The 17,079-nt window shown below is 34.9% G+C and overlaps 1 protein-coding gene across 1 annotated transcript; it reads right to left on the reverse strand.

The window, feature by feature from the left end:
• Positions 1 to 3,884: 3,884 nt before the first annotated feature.
• LOC143248211 (uncharacterized) lies at positions 3,885 to 16,801 on the reverse strand. The gene is made up of 3 exons (XM_076496642.1): positions 16,699 to 16,801; positions 15,416 to 15,516; positions 3,885 to 4,136 (listed from the first exon to the last, which is right to left on the reverse strand). The coding sequence occupies exons 1-3, from the start codon at positions 16,799 to 16,801 to the stop codon at positions 4,032 to 4,034; spliced, it is 309 nt and encodes a 102-aa protein (XP_076352757.1). The 3' UTR covers positions 3,885 to 4,031.
• Between the last annotated feature and the right edge of the window lie 278 nt (positions 16,802 to 17,079).

A 17,079-nucleotide genomic window follows, 5' to 3' on the forward strand; every position in this document is an offset into this window, starting at 1 on the left:
ACAAAACAATGGAATAAAACTACCACAATGAACAAAGTAGTAAAGCAGATAAAACAATGAATGGAATAAAACTACCACAATAAACAAAGTAGTAAACCTGATATCAACATAAATTAACAGAAGAAAATAATACATGAAAGCTAAAAAGTTAAGCATAATAATAGGAGAAAATATAACAGCAGAAGAAAACCTGCTGCAAATGCAGAAAACTAAATAAAATTAATAATAGAAGCAAATCGAATAGTGGAATGAAGCAACGTGTGAGCGCAGACAGCCCTCGTGTAGCTTTGCGTGAAATTCAAAACAAAACAACATTTGAAATCTAAAAAATTAAACATAATAAAAGGTAAAATGTTTAGCCACAAAGAGCTATTTATAATAAAAAATAAGCGTATTGATTTTCCAGAATGTTTGAGGTTGATCTAAAAGTTCATAAGATCACCTTTCGTTACGTAAAAACTCAGACTTACATTATTTTGAACTTTAATCCAAACAGTACTTGTAGCAATTCTTAGAAAAAATATTACCTCAGACTTACATTATTCTAAATTTTAATCCAAACAGTACTTGTAGTAATTCTTATAATAAAATATTACTACGTTCTGTGTGAATTCTCATTTTATCTAGCCTCGACTCCCTATAAAACAAAATTACTGAAAGTATTGAACTAGACAACATATAAACGCCAACATAATCATCGTTTCAGAAACACTTTGCACAGAGAAACAAAACACCACAATCACCGGATTCATCTCACACAGCATACCTCACTCAGAAAACAACAGAGGTATAATAACTTACTTTAGTACAAAAATATCGCATCTAATCTCGATAGAAGATTCCTTTAAATCTGACATTAATGAGACCATTTTTTGTAATATACACTTTAACAACCGGCTAACTATTCCGATTCTAGCCATATATTGCTCACCAACCAAAGATATCGACATTAACTTCCTTCAAAAATGTGTTAATCGTAAACCAAAACCAATTATTATTGGAGATTTTAATTCACCGCACACAGAATTAAGGGGTAACAGAGACACACGCAGAGGATCGTGCATAAAAAAATTTATCTCAAGCAATAAAATGCATTTAATTAATGACAATACACCTACACACTTCTCAGCCGCTAACGGCTCATACGATGTACTCGATTTCATCATCGCACCCAAGGACATGGTTAATAGAATATCTAACTTTAAAGTGCATGATGAAATCACCAGTGACCACTTCCCCATGTCATGTATGATTCACCCGCGCCACCCTGCTGTGGCGTACGTGACTCCTTCCGCATACACCTACACTGAAACAGACTGGCTCACTTTTAATGCCTCTCTGGACTCATACCCACCCCATCCAATCGAACATGTAAATAACAAAACAGAACTAGACAACTATGTTGATCAAATTACAGAAGCCATAAAGAAAGCCATAAAAAAACAAAATTCCTAAATCGAAAAGAAAACAATCACTTATTCAATGGACTCTAACACCAGAAATTCACGCACTAATAATCAAACGCAGACAATTAAGACGAACACACTACATCACACGCGATCCACACATTAAAACAGAAATCAATAGAACAAATACAAAAATTAAACAAGAAATTAAAAAAGTCAGAGAAAACAATTGGCATAACTTCTGCAAAACTTAGAAAAACCAAGAACAATCCAAAAGAATTCTGGAAAAATTCAAGAGTATTGCTTCAGACAAAACACAAATCACATGCTACAACACATCACACACAACAATAAAATCGCAAGGACGGACGAAGAGAAAGCTGACTTATTAGCTGACTATTACAAATCCGCTTTTAGCGATTTAAACTCAGTAGATTTCGACACACAACAACTACATAAATACAAACCAAGCTTCATTCTAACCAGGATTTCCCGGAGAGACACTAGAAGCATACTCAAATTCAATCAATAGAAAAATAACCATATCCGAACTAAAGATTAATATCAAAAACTTGAAGAACACTTCCCCCGGACATGACCAAATACCAAATATTATTCTCAAAAAGTTCCACTCTCCTACTACAACACCTCACAAACATCATGAACATTTCACTAGCGACCGGGTATTACCCTGACACGTGGAAAAAGCCATCATAACAACGATCCCCAAGAAACAAACTAACAGAACAAATCCAGATAATTTCCGCCCCATCAGTCTGTTAAGCTGCCTTGGCAAACTGATGGAGAGAATTATCTCCAACCGTCTCCTCCATTTTTGCGAATCAAACAACATCCTTCCAGAATCTCAAAATGCCTCCAGAAAAATAGACAAACAACAGATCACCTCACACGACTCACCGAATCAATCTACAAAGCTTACAACAACAATCAAGTAACCATCGGGGTATTCCTAGATGTCAAAAGCATTCGACAGCGTTTGGCACAACGCCATCATATACAAACTAAATCACCTACAAATAAATCCTACGATAGTCAAATGGATTTCAAATTTTTAACCAATAGAACAGCACAAGTAAAAGTCAATAAAACCATATCCAAATTATTTAATATAACGGCAGGAGTGCCCCAAGGATCAGTCCTCTCCACTTCTATACATAATTTTCGTCAGTTACATACCTTTTCCAAATCTAACATACACACACAATTCACAATACGCAGACGACATCGCAATCTGGAGCACCTCCAGAAACCCAGTAATGGCCATGTCTCGCGTACAAGAATCACTAAACAACGTCTCAACATGGAGCAACAAGTGGAGGGTCGTGTTAAATCCGACAAAAACACAAGCAATCACCTTCTATAGAAAACTAAAGAAGCAAAGAAAAATCTGGAAAAATAAAACTATCACTTGGAAACACAACCATTAACATGAGCAAAAACATCACATTCCTTGGCGTCACTTTCGACACAAAACTAACATGGAAAAACACATAAACAATATACACTCATCAATCAGAAAAGGATTTCATATCTAAAGACTATAACTGGTAAACAATCGAAATGCGCACCGAACACCATTATACAAATATACAAGGCTTACATCCGTCCACTAATAGAGTACGGATGTCAAGTAACATACAATATGTCAAACAACACACTCCAAAAAAATCCAAGTGCAACAAAACAAAATATTAAAATCCGCATTCAGTTTACCATCTTTCACGCCAACAAATTATCTACACCAAATTAGTAATTTACCAACTATAAGAGACAGAATAACAGAACTTTCTCTCAAATATTATCTAAAAGCAGAAAATAGAAACAAACTAACGGCATCACTACACAAATTATCAAGTGCACCAACAAAATACATATCACCTTACAACATATTTCAAGAATCACAATCCACTCAACAAAGAATCTAAATAAATAAAATCTATGTTATTAACATGAATTCCTTTTTTTCAGGTACAGGGCACACGACAGGCAAAACTTTCGGCGCCTGTCGTGTGAAAGTGGTTTTCTCGGGGCACTCCTGTTTCCCCACATCAAATTCTTCAGGCATTGGATTTCTAGATCCCAGCCTAGGCAACCTTTTTGCCAGACCCAGAATCGGGCCGTTTGATTTGATCTGAATTTGAATGAATTACATTCATGTTCACATCTGCCCAACTTTTTCATTTCGGGACAGGTCCCGGCCTTTCTTTCCACTGCTGCCTTTGCCTCCACCTAAAAGAACATTTAGTGAGACATTCTCCACCCAAAAAGTCAAGAATAATAACGATAATTAATTTATTAAAATAATAAAAAAAAAACACCACTTAATCTTAATAACAATCCACGAAAGGGGACGAAGAGGAACTACAAAGTTCCTGAACACCCCAGTTGAGAGAGAACTCTTCTGATTTTCTCTCTCTAAACTGAACCCCTGCCACGTTAGTTTAGTTTATTGAACTAGACAAAGGCTCAAAAGTAATGTTGGCGGGAGGCAACGCTAAGCCTGACTTTGGAACCAGACATATAAAAGTTTGAATTAACAGTTGCTAAGATTATATAAAAGCTTAGACTGCTAAATAACTTACTCTGGTGAGTTGTAAATAAGGTTTAGCGATTTTCTATAACAACCAACGGTCGAACGGGCGATGCTGTCTCGCGTAACAGTTTCACAGCCTCTTTGAAGAAGATGTCCCGCAGTGACATGTCGTTCACCTAGAAAATCCGTAGGAGACAAAAGAAATGTTGTTGTATTTTTTTCATATTAAATCGTGTTGGAATAAACTTTGAAACTAATAAAATGATTCGACTTATAGCCAACAAAACATCTCCCCTCTTTAGACGGCCATCTTGGAAAGCTGCACCACAGCGAAGAACATCTGTTACAACTATGGCGTCCTATAAGATAAGATGTGAGCTATTAAATAACAATTATTATTGTATTAGACTCACGACAAGTTCTATTGATAAGCTGCTTTCTCACTAAAGATCTTAAACTGTTTATTCTCCAAGCGAATAATTTACTTGTAAAACAAATTCTGATCTATAACGTAGAGTTAATATTTAAAATAAGCCATATAACGTTTAATTAATTCTAGTTATGCCATTCAATTATAAATCTATAGTTTTGTTTTTATTTAATACAGGCCGTGCATAGTTTGGTAATTAGAGCTCCTAACTCGCAATCTGTAGGCCACGACTTCGAAACCGCGTTTCTGAACGTGCTTGCCCTTTCAGTTATGGGGTTTACAGAGCCACAGTCAATCCCACTACTCTTTCACGGAAAGAGTTAACGGTAGGTGGTGTTGTAATTAGGGCGAGTGTTTCATTGTCCGCCACCAGAGAGTCACACGTGTAACGATCTCATTGTCCTACAAACCAGATACGATTATGTTAGGAAGTAGTATCAAATAATGCGTTGCTAGGAGATGCCATGTGATAATATAGTTAAGGGTTATTCAACATAGAGCGTGTTGCTAGGCGACGAACTAGTAACAGAGGGTGCACTCCTAGAAACAGATATTGTAACCAAGGGATCTATTAGTAGATGTTATTACCAAGCTTATATAGGATTGGAAACTATTACTTTCGTAGAACTGCTTATAGATTTCAGTTGTTCTCAACTTATGTTTACAGTTTTAATATATTTACCTGCATTGGTCTTACAAAAGTGGACGGTGCTTTCATAGGCAGAAGGTATTATTTGGTAAATTATTAAATTGGACAAAGGCGCATTGTGGGGTGTCTTAAGATGTGATTACATCAAACAATTTAGTCTAGACTTAATTATGTGTTCTACAATTTACAAATTAATTATGTGTCCTATAATTTACAAATAAAACTCTTATTTTATTATTTCAGTGTGACAACTATTATGACACTGTTATCAGTTTTTATCACACGTATTATCTTAATTTGTCCAATATTTGAATGAGACATTCTTTATAACCAATAATTTACCCTGCATCCATCATTATATGTATTAAACATTTCACTAATTCATTTATTCTCTAGTTTTTTGTTTTATATTGACTTACATAGCATATTTTTTAATTTTGTGTCACAAGCCTAGTGTGTCACACATGACAAGTTATAAGATGTCTTCAAATAACGTTCACTTTCATTAAACCTAGTATGTCATACACCGACAAGTTATATATAACATGTCCTGAACTAACGTTAGCTGTCATAAGCCAAGTGTGAAGTGGCGGATTTAAGGTTGTGTGAGCCCAGTGGCTAATAATTTACATACAGTAAAATCTTGACAATTATTGGTTTTTAACAAACTACGCACACTTTTCTGTCATCATAGCAATGTGCGTAAAAAACAACAAATTGCCAAATCGTTAGTCTTAACTAGTAATTTACGCACTTTCTTGTACTAGGGTTTTGTATATAAGAACCAAACCTATTTTTCTTTATAGATATTTGGATTAATTAAGTTTTTCTGCAATGTTTAAATATTTTTAAAAGTACATTTTAAAGAATATTCAACATTGTTTTACCATAGAATTTGGAACTAACGTATATCTCTTAAGATGTCCGAATATAGTGATATATTATTGTCTGTCCTGGAATAGCTAGGTGGTTAGTAATCCGAGGGTCGCGGGTTCGAATCACCGCCACACCAAACATGCTCGTCTTTTTAACCGTGAAGGCCTTATAATGTCACGGTCAATCTCACTGTTCGTTGGTAAAAGAGTAGCCCTAGAGTTAACGGTTTTTGACTTTCACACAGAGCTACACGAGCGCTATCTGCGCTAGCTGTCCTTAATTTAACAGTGTAAAACTAAAGGGAAGGTAGCTAGTCATCATCAACAACTTTTGGGCTAGTCTTTTATCAACTAAGAATGAGATTGCCCATAACATCACAACGTCCCACGGCTGAAAGGGCGAGCACGCTTGGTAGGATGGGGATTCAAACCCGTAACCCTGAGATTACGAATTGAATGCCCTAACCACCTACCTACACTGGAATTTGTTGTTTTTTTCAGCAATGGAACTCGAACATAAATCGTCGCATTTCTAATCTTGGTAAGCTAACCTCTAGGTTTCACCCAGAGCGAATAGATATTATTGGAATTACGGCCAAAAATGTCGTTAACAGTAATGGTTCCCAACTAATGCATTCTAATTATGATAGTTTTCTGATATTGACTAGGAACGTTAAGTATCTTTTATCAGCCTGTCACGGAGACTAGTATCTTTAAATATCAAATTTCTTTCTCGTTCTGATTTTAATTATTAGGTAGCTTGCTTCTGGTCACGAACAGTTCCGTCGAGAAGTATGAAGATGTCTTCCTACTCACTAATCGTCAACAAACAACCTACGTTCGAAATAAAACCGGTAAAGAATCAATTTCATTCTAAACAGGATTTTATCATTCCTATTGTCATGTTACACACCAACAAGTGTCAGCGTCTTGAAACTTTAAGCATCAACAAAGGTCAGCGTCTTGAAACTTTAAGCATCAACAAAGGTCAGCGCCTTGAAACTCTAATCACCAACAAAGGTCAGCGTCTTGAAACTCTAATCACCAACAAAGGTCAGCGTCTTGAAACTCTAATCACCAACAAAGGACAGCGTCTTGAAACTCTAATCACCAACAAAGGTCAGCGTTTTGAAACTCTAATCACCAACAAAGGTCAATGTCTTCAAACTCTAATCACCAACAAAGGTCAGCGTCATGAAACTCTAATCACCAACAAAGGTCAATGTCTTGAAACTCTAATCAACAACAAAGGTCAATGTCTTGAAACTCTAATCACCAACAAAGGTCAGCGTCTTGAAACTCTAAGCATAAACACAGGTCAGCGTCTTGAAACTTTAATCACTAACAAAGGTGAGCGTATTGAAACTCTAATCACCAACAAAGGTCAGCGTCTTGAAACTCTAATCACCAACAAAGGTGAATGTCTTGAAACACTAATCACCAACAAAGGTCAGCGTCTTGAAACTTTAAGCATAAACAAAAGTCAGCGTCTTGAAACTCTAATCACTAACAAAGGTCAGCGTCTTCAAACTCTAATCACCAACAAAGGACAGCGTCTTGAAACTCTAATCACCAACAAAGGTCAGCGTCTTGAAACTCTAATCACCAACAAAGGTCAATGTCTTCAAACACTAATCACCAACAAAGGTCAGCGTCTTGAAACTCTAATCACCAACAAAGGTCAATGTCTTGAAACTCTAATCACCAACAAAGGTCAGCGTCTTGAAACTCTAAGCATAAACACAGGTCAGCGTCTTGAAACTCTAATCACTAACAAAGGTCAGCGTCTTGAAACTCTAATCACCAACAAAAGTCAGCGTCTTGAAACTCTAATCAATAACAAAGGTCAGCGTCTTGAAACTCTAATCACCAACAAAGGACAGCGTCTTGAAACTCTAATCACCAACAAAGGTCAGCGTCTTGAAACTCTAATCACCAACAAAGGTCAATGTCTTCAAACTCTAATCACCAACAAAGATCAATTTTTCAAACTCTAATCAACAACAAAGGTCAGCGTCTTGAAACTCTAATCACCAACAAAGGTCAGCGTCTTGAAACTCTAATCACCAACAAAGGACAGCGTCTTGAAACTCTAATCACCAACAAAGGTCAGCGTCTTAAAACTCTAATCACCAACAAAGGTCAGCGTCTTGAAACTAAGCATAAACACAGGTCAGCGTCTTGAAACTTTAATCACCAACAAAGGTCAATGTCTTCAAACACTAATCACCAACAAAGGTCAGCGTCATGAAACTCTAATCATCAACAAAGGTCAATGTCTTGAAACTCTAATCACCAACAAAGGTCAGCGTCTTGAAACTCTAAGCATAAACACAGGTTAGCGTCTTGAAACTCTAATCACTAACAAAGGTCAGCGTCATGAAACTCTAATCACCAACAAAAGTCAGCGTCTTGAAACTCTAATCAATAACAAAGGTCAGCGTCTTGAAACTCTAATCACCAACAAAGGACAGCGTCTTGAAACTCTAATCACCAACAAAGGTCAGCGTCTTGAAACTCTAATCACCAACAAAGATCAATTTTTCAAACTCTAATCAACAACAAAGGTCAGCGTCTTGAAACTCTAATCACCAACAAAGGTCAGCGTCTTGAAACTCTAATCACCAACAAAGGACAGCGTCTTGAAACTCTAATCACCAACAAAGGTCAGCGTCTTGAAACTCTAATCACCAACAAAGGTCAGCGTCTTGAAACTCTAAGCATAAACACAGGTCAGCGTCTTGAAACTTTAATCACTAACAAAGGTCAGCGTCTTGAAACTCTAATCACCAACAAAGGTCAGCGTCTTGAAACTCTAATCACCAACAAAGGTGAATGTCTTGAAACTCTAATCACCAACAAAGGTCAGCGTCTTGAAACTCTAAGCATAAATAAAAGTCAGCGTCTTGAAACTCTAATCACTAACAAAGGTCAGCGTCTTGAAACTCTAATCACCAACAAAGGACAGCGTCTTGAAACTCTAATCACCAACAAAGGTCAGCGTCTTGAAACTCTAATCACCAACAAAGGTCAATGTCTTCAAACTCTAATCACCAACAAAGGTCAGCGTCTTGAAACTCTAATCACCAACAAAGGTCAATGTCTTGAAACTCTAATCAACAACAAAGGTCAATGTCTTGAAACTCTAATCATTAACAAAGGTGAGCGTATTGAAACTCTAATCACCAACAAAGGTCAGCTTCTTGAAACTCTAATCACCAACAAAGGTCAGCGTCTTGAAACTCTAATCACCAACAAAGGTCAGCGTCTTGAATCTCTAAGCATAAACAAAAGTCAGCGTCTTGAAACTCTAATCAATAACAAAGGTCAGCGTCTTGAAACTCTAATCACCAACAAAGGACAGCGTCTTCAAACTCTAATCACCAACAAAGGTCAGCGTCTTGAAACTCTAAGCATAAACACAGGTCAGCGTCTTGAAACTCTAATCAATAACAAAGGTGAGCGTATTGAAACTCTAATCACCAACAAAGATCAGCGTCTTGAAACTCTAATAACCAACAAAGGTAAGCGTCTTGAAACTCTAATCACCAACAAAGGTCAGCGTCTTGAAACTCTAATCACCAACAAAGGTCAGCGTCTTAAAACTCTAATCACCAACAAAGGTCAGCGTCTTGAAACTATAAGTATCAACAAAGGGCAGCGTCTTGAAACTCTAATCACAAACAAAGGTCATCGTCTTGAAACTCTAATCACCAACAAAGGTCAGCGTCTTGAAACTCTAATCACCAACAAAGGTCAGCGTCTTGAAACTCTAATCACCAACAAAGGTCAATGTCTTGAAACTCTAATCACCAACAAAAATCATCGTCTTGAAACTCTATTCACCAACAAAGGTCAACGTCTTGAAACTCTTATCATCAACAAAGCACATCGTCTTGAAACTCTTATCATCAACAAAGGTCAGCGTCTTCAAAATCTAATCACCAACAAAGGTCAGCGTCTTAAAACTCTAATCACCAACACAGGTCAGCGTCTTGAAACTCTAATCACCAACAAAGGTCAATGTCTTGAAACTCTTATCATCAACAAAGCACATCGTCTTAAAACTGTTATCATCAACAAAGGTCAGCGTCTTAAAACTCTAATCACTAAAAAAGGTCAGTGTATTGAAACTCTAATCACTAAAAAAGGTCAGTGTCTTGAAACTCTAATCACCAACAAAGGTCAGCGTTTTGAAACTCTAATCACCAACAAAGGTCAGCGTCTTGAAACTCTAAGTATCAACAAAGGTCAGCGTCTTGAAACTCTAATAACTAACAAAAGTCAGCGTCTTAAAACTCTAAGAATCAACAAAGGTCAGCGTCTTCAAACTCTGATCACTAACAAAGATAAGCGTCTTGAAACTCTAATCATCAACAAAGGTCAAAGTCTTGAAACTCTAATAACTAACAAAGATCAGCGTCTTGAAACTCTAATCACCACCAAAGGTCAATGTCTTGAAACTCAAAGAATCAACAACGGTCAGCGTCTTGAAACTCTAATCACTAACAAAGTTAAGCGTTTTGAAACTCTAATCACCAACAAATGCCAGCGTCTTGAAACTCTAATCACCAACAAAGGTCAGCGTCTTGAAACTCTAAGCATCGATAAAAGTCAGCGTCTTGAAACCCTAATCACCAACAAAAGTCAATATCTTGAAACTCTAATCACCAACAAAGGTCAGCGTCTTGAAACTCTAATCACCAACAAAGATCAGCGTCTTGAAACACTAATCACCAACAAAGGCCAGCGTCTTGAAATTCTAATCACCAACAAATGCCAGCGTCTTGAAACTCTAATCACCAACAAAAGTCAGCGTCTGGAAACTCTAAGCATCATTAAAACTAAGCGTCTTGAAACTCTAATCATCAACAAATGTCAATGTCTTGAAACTCTAATCACCAACAAAGGTCAGCGTCTTGAAAGTCTTATCACTTACAAAGGTCAGCGACTTGAAACTCAAAGCACCAACAAAGATCAGCGTCTTGAAAATCTAACATTTTACTTTTAATTCTAACTAATCACCCTTCACCTGTTTCCTTGATGAAATGTTTCACAAAATTTATGTAAATTTGTGTTTTGCGAAGTGTTAAACTGAGAGACAATCGTATAATTAGTTTAAATCTATTTTAGTTTGATTTCCCGTTGTTCATTTGATTCATGTTGTCTCTAAAGAGTCGCTCGTGCCATCAATACTTTGAAAAAAATCGTTTGCACGTTGCTGCACGTTACTGGCATTTCGAAAACGACCACATCAAATAGAACACGAAACGTAAACAAAAATTCCTTGATTCTTTTGAAGAATAAAAATAATTTTCTTTTGACATATTAATGGTCGTCATTGTTTTCAAACAAAGTATGCTTCACTTTTTTAATAATTGAATGACAATTTTAGAAAACTAAATGTTGTGATTTTGTTTGTCTCTTGTTGATTACTCTATCGACAAACTGTGGTGTGTCGATCAAACTCCGATTTGATATTTATAAACCTTCACAGTTAATGATAAAACAAAACACAAACGTGATAATAGGAAACATTTATTAAATGTTTGGGAATCCTCAAAATAAAACATAATTTAATGATAAAACAAAACACAAACGTCATAACAGGAAACATTTATTAAATGTTTGGGAATCCTCACAATAAAACATAATAATAAAACAAAGCACAAACGTGATAACATGAAACATTTATTAAATGTTTGGGAATCCTCAAAATAAAATATAATAATAAAACAAAGCACAAACGAGATAACAGGAAACATTTATTAAATGTTTGGGAATCATCAAAATAAAACATAACTTAATGATAAAACAAAGCACAAGTGTGAAAACAGGAAACATTTATTAAATGTTTGGGAATCCTCACAATAAAACATAACTTAATGATAAAACAAAGCACAAACGTGATAACAGGAAACATTTATTAAATGTTTGGCAATCCTCACAATTTCATCATCAGTAACGTGGGATAGAAAACAAGCAAACAATATTTGTAATTACAACAGAATAATTACAACACACAAGAATAAAGAACTTGAATATATAATTATAAGTTGAGGAAACGAAAATGTGGCACAACTGAAATAGTCAAATGAAATGGAGGTTAAATATAGTGAATACTGTGTAATATTTAATGATGAAGCAGAGTTTTTATGTACAACGTTTCTTTACCTTTAGGTCACGTAGCGGCCTTTGCTAACCTACAAGACATAGGTTTTTCTGTAGGATTTCTGCATCAATAGAGTTCTCAAGTGAAAGTACAAACACATTGTTGATGGTTCACTTTTAAGTTTTATTTAACCATCTCATAAGTGTAGATACCAGAAGAAGTTGTGTTGAAAAGTTATATTTAGCCTATTTTCAAATGGGGTATTCTGACTTTCAATATGATGTACAGCCAATAAAATCACTTTTAGCAGCGACTTGTTGCTGTTTCCCAATAGCTTTTGATGTGGTAATTAATCAACACAGGCAGGAGCCACAGTTTTTATCAACAAACTCCTACTAACGTCACGCGCTTCCTGGCACTAACATCGTAAGGTTTCAGTTTTGACGTCTTTTCAATGTCAGAGTAAGAAGTATTACTTTTAATTGTCTCACTAGCACGAGGGTTGATTACATTTGAGACAATATTTGAAATGTTAGACCCTCTTCCAGCAGAATGGTTCTGTTTTAATTCAAAAAAGTATTCTCGTCAGTATTAAATCTCTACAGGATAGCACAAGTTTAGTGGAGTTCTTTACTGGTATACAGATATTTCCTTAAATCTCTAAAGGATAGTACTAGTTTAGTGGAGTTCTTTACTGGTATACAGATGTTTCCTTTAAATCTCTAAAGGATAGTACTAGTTTAGTGGAGTTCTTTACTGGTATACAGATATTTCCTTTAAATCTCTAAAGGATAGTACTAGTTTAGTGGAGTTCTTTACTGGTATACAGATATTTCCTTTAAATCTCTAAAGGATAGTACTAGTTTAGTGGAGTTCTTTACTGATATACAGATATTTCCTTAAATATCTAAAGGATAGTATTAGTTTAGTGGAGTTCTTTACTGGTATACAGATATTTCCTTAAATCTCTAAAGGATAGTACTAGTTTAGTGGAGTTCTTTTCTCGTATTCAGATATTTCCTTAAATCTCTAAAGGATAGTGCTAGTTTAGTGGAGTTCTTTACTGGTATACAGATATTTCCTTTAAATCACTAAAGGATAGTACTAGTTTAGTGGAGTTATTTTCTCGTATTCAGATAGTTCCTTAAACCTCTAAAGGTTAGTACTAGTTTAGTGGAGTTCTTTCCTGGTATACAGATATTTCCTTTAAATCTCTAAAGGATAGTACTAGTTTAGTGGAGTTCTTTACTGGTATACAGATATTTCCTTAAATCTCTAAAGGATAGTACTAGTTTAGTGGAGTTCTTTACTGGTATACAGATATTTCCTTAAATCTCTAAAGGATAGTACTAGTTTAGTGGAGTTCTTTTCTCGTATTCAGATATTTCCTTAAATCTCTAAAGGATAGTACTAGTTTAGTGGAGTTCTTTACTGGTATACAGATATTTCCTTAAATCTCTACAGGATAGTACTAGTTTAGTGGAGTTTTTTACTGGTATACAGATATTTCCTTAAATCTCTAAAGGATAGTACTAGTTTAGTGGAGTTCTTTTCTCGTATTCAGATATTTCCTTAAATCTCTAAAGGATAGTACTAGTTTAGTGGAGTTCTTTACTGATATACAGATATTTCCTTAAATCTCTAAAGGATAGTACTAGTTTAGTGGAGTTCTTTACTGGTATACAGATATTTCCTTAAATCTCTAAAGGATAGTATTAGTTTAGTGGAGTTCTTTACTGGTATACAGATATTTCCTTAAATCTCTAAAGGATAGTACTAGTTTAGTGGAGTTCTTTTCTCGTATTCAGATATTTCCTTAAATCTCTAAAGGATAGTACTAGTTTAGTGGAGTTCTTTACTGGTATACAGATATTTCCTTAAATCTCTAAAGGATAGTACTAGTTTAGTGGAGTTCTTTACTGGTATACAGATATTTCCTTTAAATCTCTAAAGGAGAGTACTAGTTTAGTGGAGTTCTTTACTGGTATACAGATATTTCCTTTAAATCTCTAAAGGATAGCACTAGTTTAGTGGAGTTTTTTACTGGTATACAGATATTTCCTTAAATCTCTACAGGAGTTTAGTGGAGTTCTTTACTGGTATACAGATATTTCCTTAAATCTCTAAAGGATAGTACTAGTTTAGTGGAGTTCTTTACTGGTATACAGATAGTTCCTTAAATCTCTAAAGGACAGTACTAGTTTAGTGGAGTTCTTTACTGGTATACAGATATTTCCTTAAATCTTTACAGGATAGTACTAGTTTAGTGGAGTTCTTTACTGGTATACAGATATTTCCTTAAATCTCTAAAGGACAGTACTAGTTTAGTGGAGTTCTTTACTGGTATACAGATATTTCCTTAAATCTCTAAAGGATAGTACTAGTTTAGTGGAGTTCTTTACTGGCATACAGATAGTTCCTTAAATCTCTAAAGGATAGTACTAGTTTAGTGGAGTTCTTTACTGGTATACAGATATTTCCTTTAAATCTCTAAAGGATAGTACTAGTTTAGTGGAATTCTTTACTGGTATACAGGTATTTCCTTAAATCTCTACAGGAGTTTAGTGGAGTTCTTTACTGGTATACAGATACTTCCTAATTTTTACGAAGTGTATGTATTGTTTACAAATCTGGGGTTTGAGGCTGAGTGTAACCATGTTGTTGGATTATACGGACTGTGAACCTGATGGTTAATGATTCACCGTACAAACAAACATGTTCACACTTTACGCCCATGAGTGCACTATACAAGTGTCGGTCCAATCCAAATATTTTGTCAAACAAAATAACAGTAGCCTGAGATTTGGTGGCGAGTGCTGCTTTCTCTCCTGTCTATCAGGTCAAAAATTAAAGAGTGCTATACGTAGGTAACCCTTTTGTAACCTTGCATGAAAATACGAGACAAAATGTAGTTCGCAAACTGTGTTTCATAAAGTTTCAAGCAAAACATTTTACTCTTGTATATACAGAAGTGACAAGTATTGTTACTGATATCTAAAGAATTACCCTAATTTGGTTCAAATTTATTAAGTTTCAATCTCCTCAGTGTGGGTTTCTTAAAGAGTTAAGAATGAAGTCTCCATGAGAAATCTCAGACTAATTTAAATTTCGTTAATAAATATAATACTGCCGGCAGCTGAACAGTAAATATAAGGGCTTAAGAATGCTAAATTTCAGGGTTCACTCCTGTGGAAATACAATGAGGATGGACCATTGTGAATCTCTATGCTTAAAGTAAGTAAACAATGTTATTTTATAGATTGTTCTTCTGAAGTAGACTACTACAGTTATAAATGTCTCGTTATTGTAGACATATGGTGACGTCACTTACAGTAGACTTACAAACTTAACCCGACCTAAGAATTGGTCATCAGTTTTTAATATCTTACCAAACAGGTGTCATTTCCCCCTGTGACACTAATCCCCAGTTCATTGTTGTCTTTCTTGAGGACAATAGTTGTATCTACAAAATCCTCAATAGTGGTGACAGCTGGATGTTGAGAAAAAAATACAAATGTTGTTATTGTTCATGGAAAAATGAAAAAAAAAAAATTATACAGTTTCATAAAACTGAAACTAAAAGAAAACTGCAACAAATTTAACTATGAATAACTGTAAATTATCTAGAGTTCGAAACGTGAAGTACATACAAACTGTATATTATCTAGAGTTCGAAACGTGAAGTACATACAAACTGTAAATTATCTAGAGTTTGGAACGTGAAGTACATACAAACTGTAAATTATCTAGAGTTCGAAACGTGAAGTACACCTTTTTTATTTCATTACTTTGACTTTCAAAACACGTTAGCGAAACACTGTAGTATCAATCTTTTATTAGAGATTTAATTTCCTATTATTGTAATAAACATGGATGTTTTTAAATAACAGGATATTTAATACTTTTATGTGAGATAACCTTGAGGTTTTATTTATCCCCATACATGTGGTGTTGATCAGAACTTTTAAAATATCTTGAATCAGACTAAACATGCGACAAAGTACGAAAACACTTGAAACTATTACTATCACAAATATACTAAGTACCCTTACCATTTATGACGCGAGGTTACTTTCATAACTATAGTTAAGGTTTCTGGTTATTATTGCTATTTGTAAGTGACACACTTTAATGACTGTTACCAAAGCCTTAAAACTCTCTTAACAATAGTTATCGTTTATTCCTTACTATGTGATATTTAAATATTTATCTCAAAATTTTCTTCACGCACCACAATGACCCACAATACTGGAACCACATCAGGTCCTCTAAAACTTGATTCGTGGACTGTATTATTAAACATTGCATACTAAACAAAACTCTATTTAAGGAATAATGTATTCATCAAGAAACACATTTTCAGCCTGACTTACGCGGCCATCATCTGAAAAATCACAGGAGTTACTGGTCTACAGTGTTTTTCAAAGCAAAAACTATTTAAATGGCAAAACTGTAATTTGATAACCCCCAAACCAAATTCGTTCTAGTATTTATTGCAACTATAAAACTTATACAAGCCAAGTAATATTGGCAATAAAAACTTACTGAATTCTAGTTTTACATAATATGAAGTTTCATAAAGCAAATTTGTTCTTCAGTTATACAGAACAGACTTCATTACAGAATGAAATGCACAATCTTTTGTTCCACAGTACTTAACACTTCGACTGACCATGTATCACTTCTCTCAAGCCAACACCATTTGCCACTGATGGCTTCTTCCAAATGTGATCGAACTTCCACGTTTCTAACCTAACGAGTCTTTTTCTGTCCATTAGCTCTTAGGGAACGAAACTGTAGTTCTAACAAACACAAATTTTGTTGCTCAAAATGTTGGTGCTTACACTCTTATCGTTGTAATTTTACAAAAATGAAGCATTACGCTTCTGTTATTCACGTAAAAGCGTGAATTTATAAAACAAAGAAAATCGTAATTGGAATGTAAAAATAAAAGAAAACCTGTTAAAACAGTAGTTTAAATTAAGGTAATGTAATGATAACTAGAAAATCTTATGAACTTACTTTCAGAAGACATTGGTATTTCAAAATACAT

The sequence above is a fragment of the Tachypleus tridentatus genome, chromosome 4 (genome assembly GCF_004210375.1).
Source record: "Tachypleus tridentatus isolate NWPU-2018 chromosome 4, ASM421037v1, whole genome shotgun sequence".
Lineage (NCBI taxonomy): Eukaryota > Metazoa > Arthropoda > Merostomata > Xiphosura > Limulidae > Tachypleus > Tachypleus tridentatus.

What these genes read in the sequence shown, in the direction of transcription:
- LOC143248211 (XM_076496642.1), bottom strand. Translation starts at nt 16,801, where the DNA reads ATGGACAGAAAAAGACTCGTTAGGTTAGAAACGTGGAAGTTCGATCAC. An exon ending in CTTGAGAGAAGTGATACATG is followed by an intron (nt 15,517 to 16,698) that starts GTCAGTCGAAGT and finishes CTCAACATCCAG; the next exon opens with CTGTCACCACTATTGAGGAT. An exon ending in GGGGAAATGACACCTGTTTG is followed by an intron (nt 4,137 to 15,415) that starts GTAAGATATTAA and finishes CGGATTTTCTAG; the next exon opens with GTGAACGACATGTCACTGCG.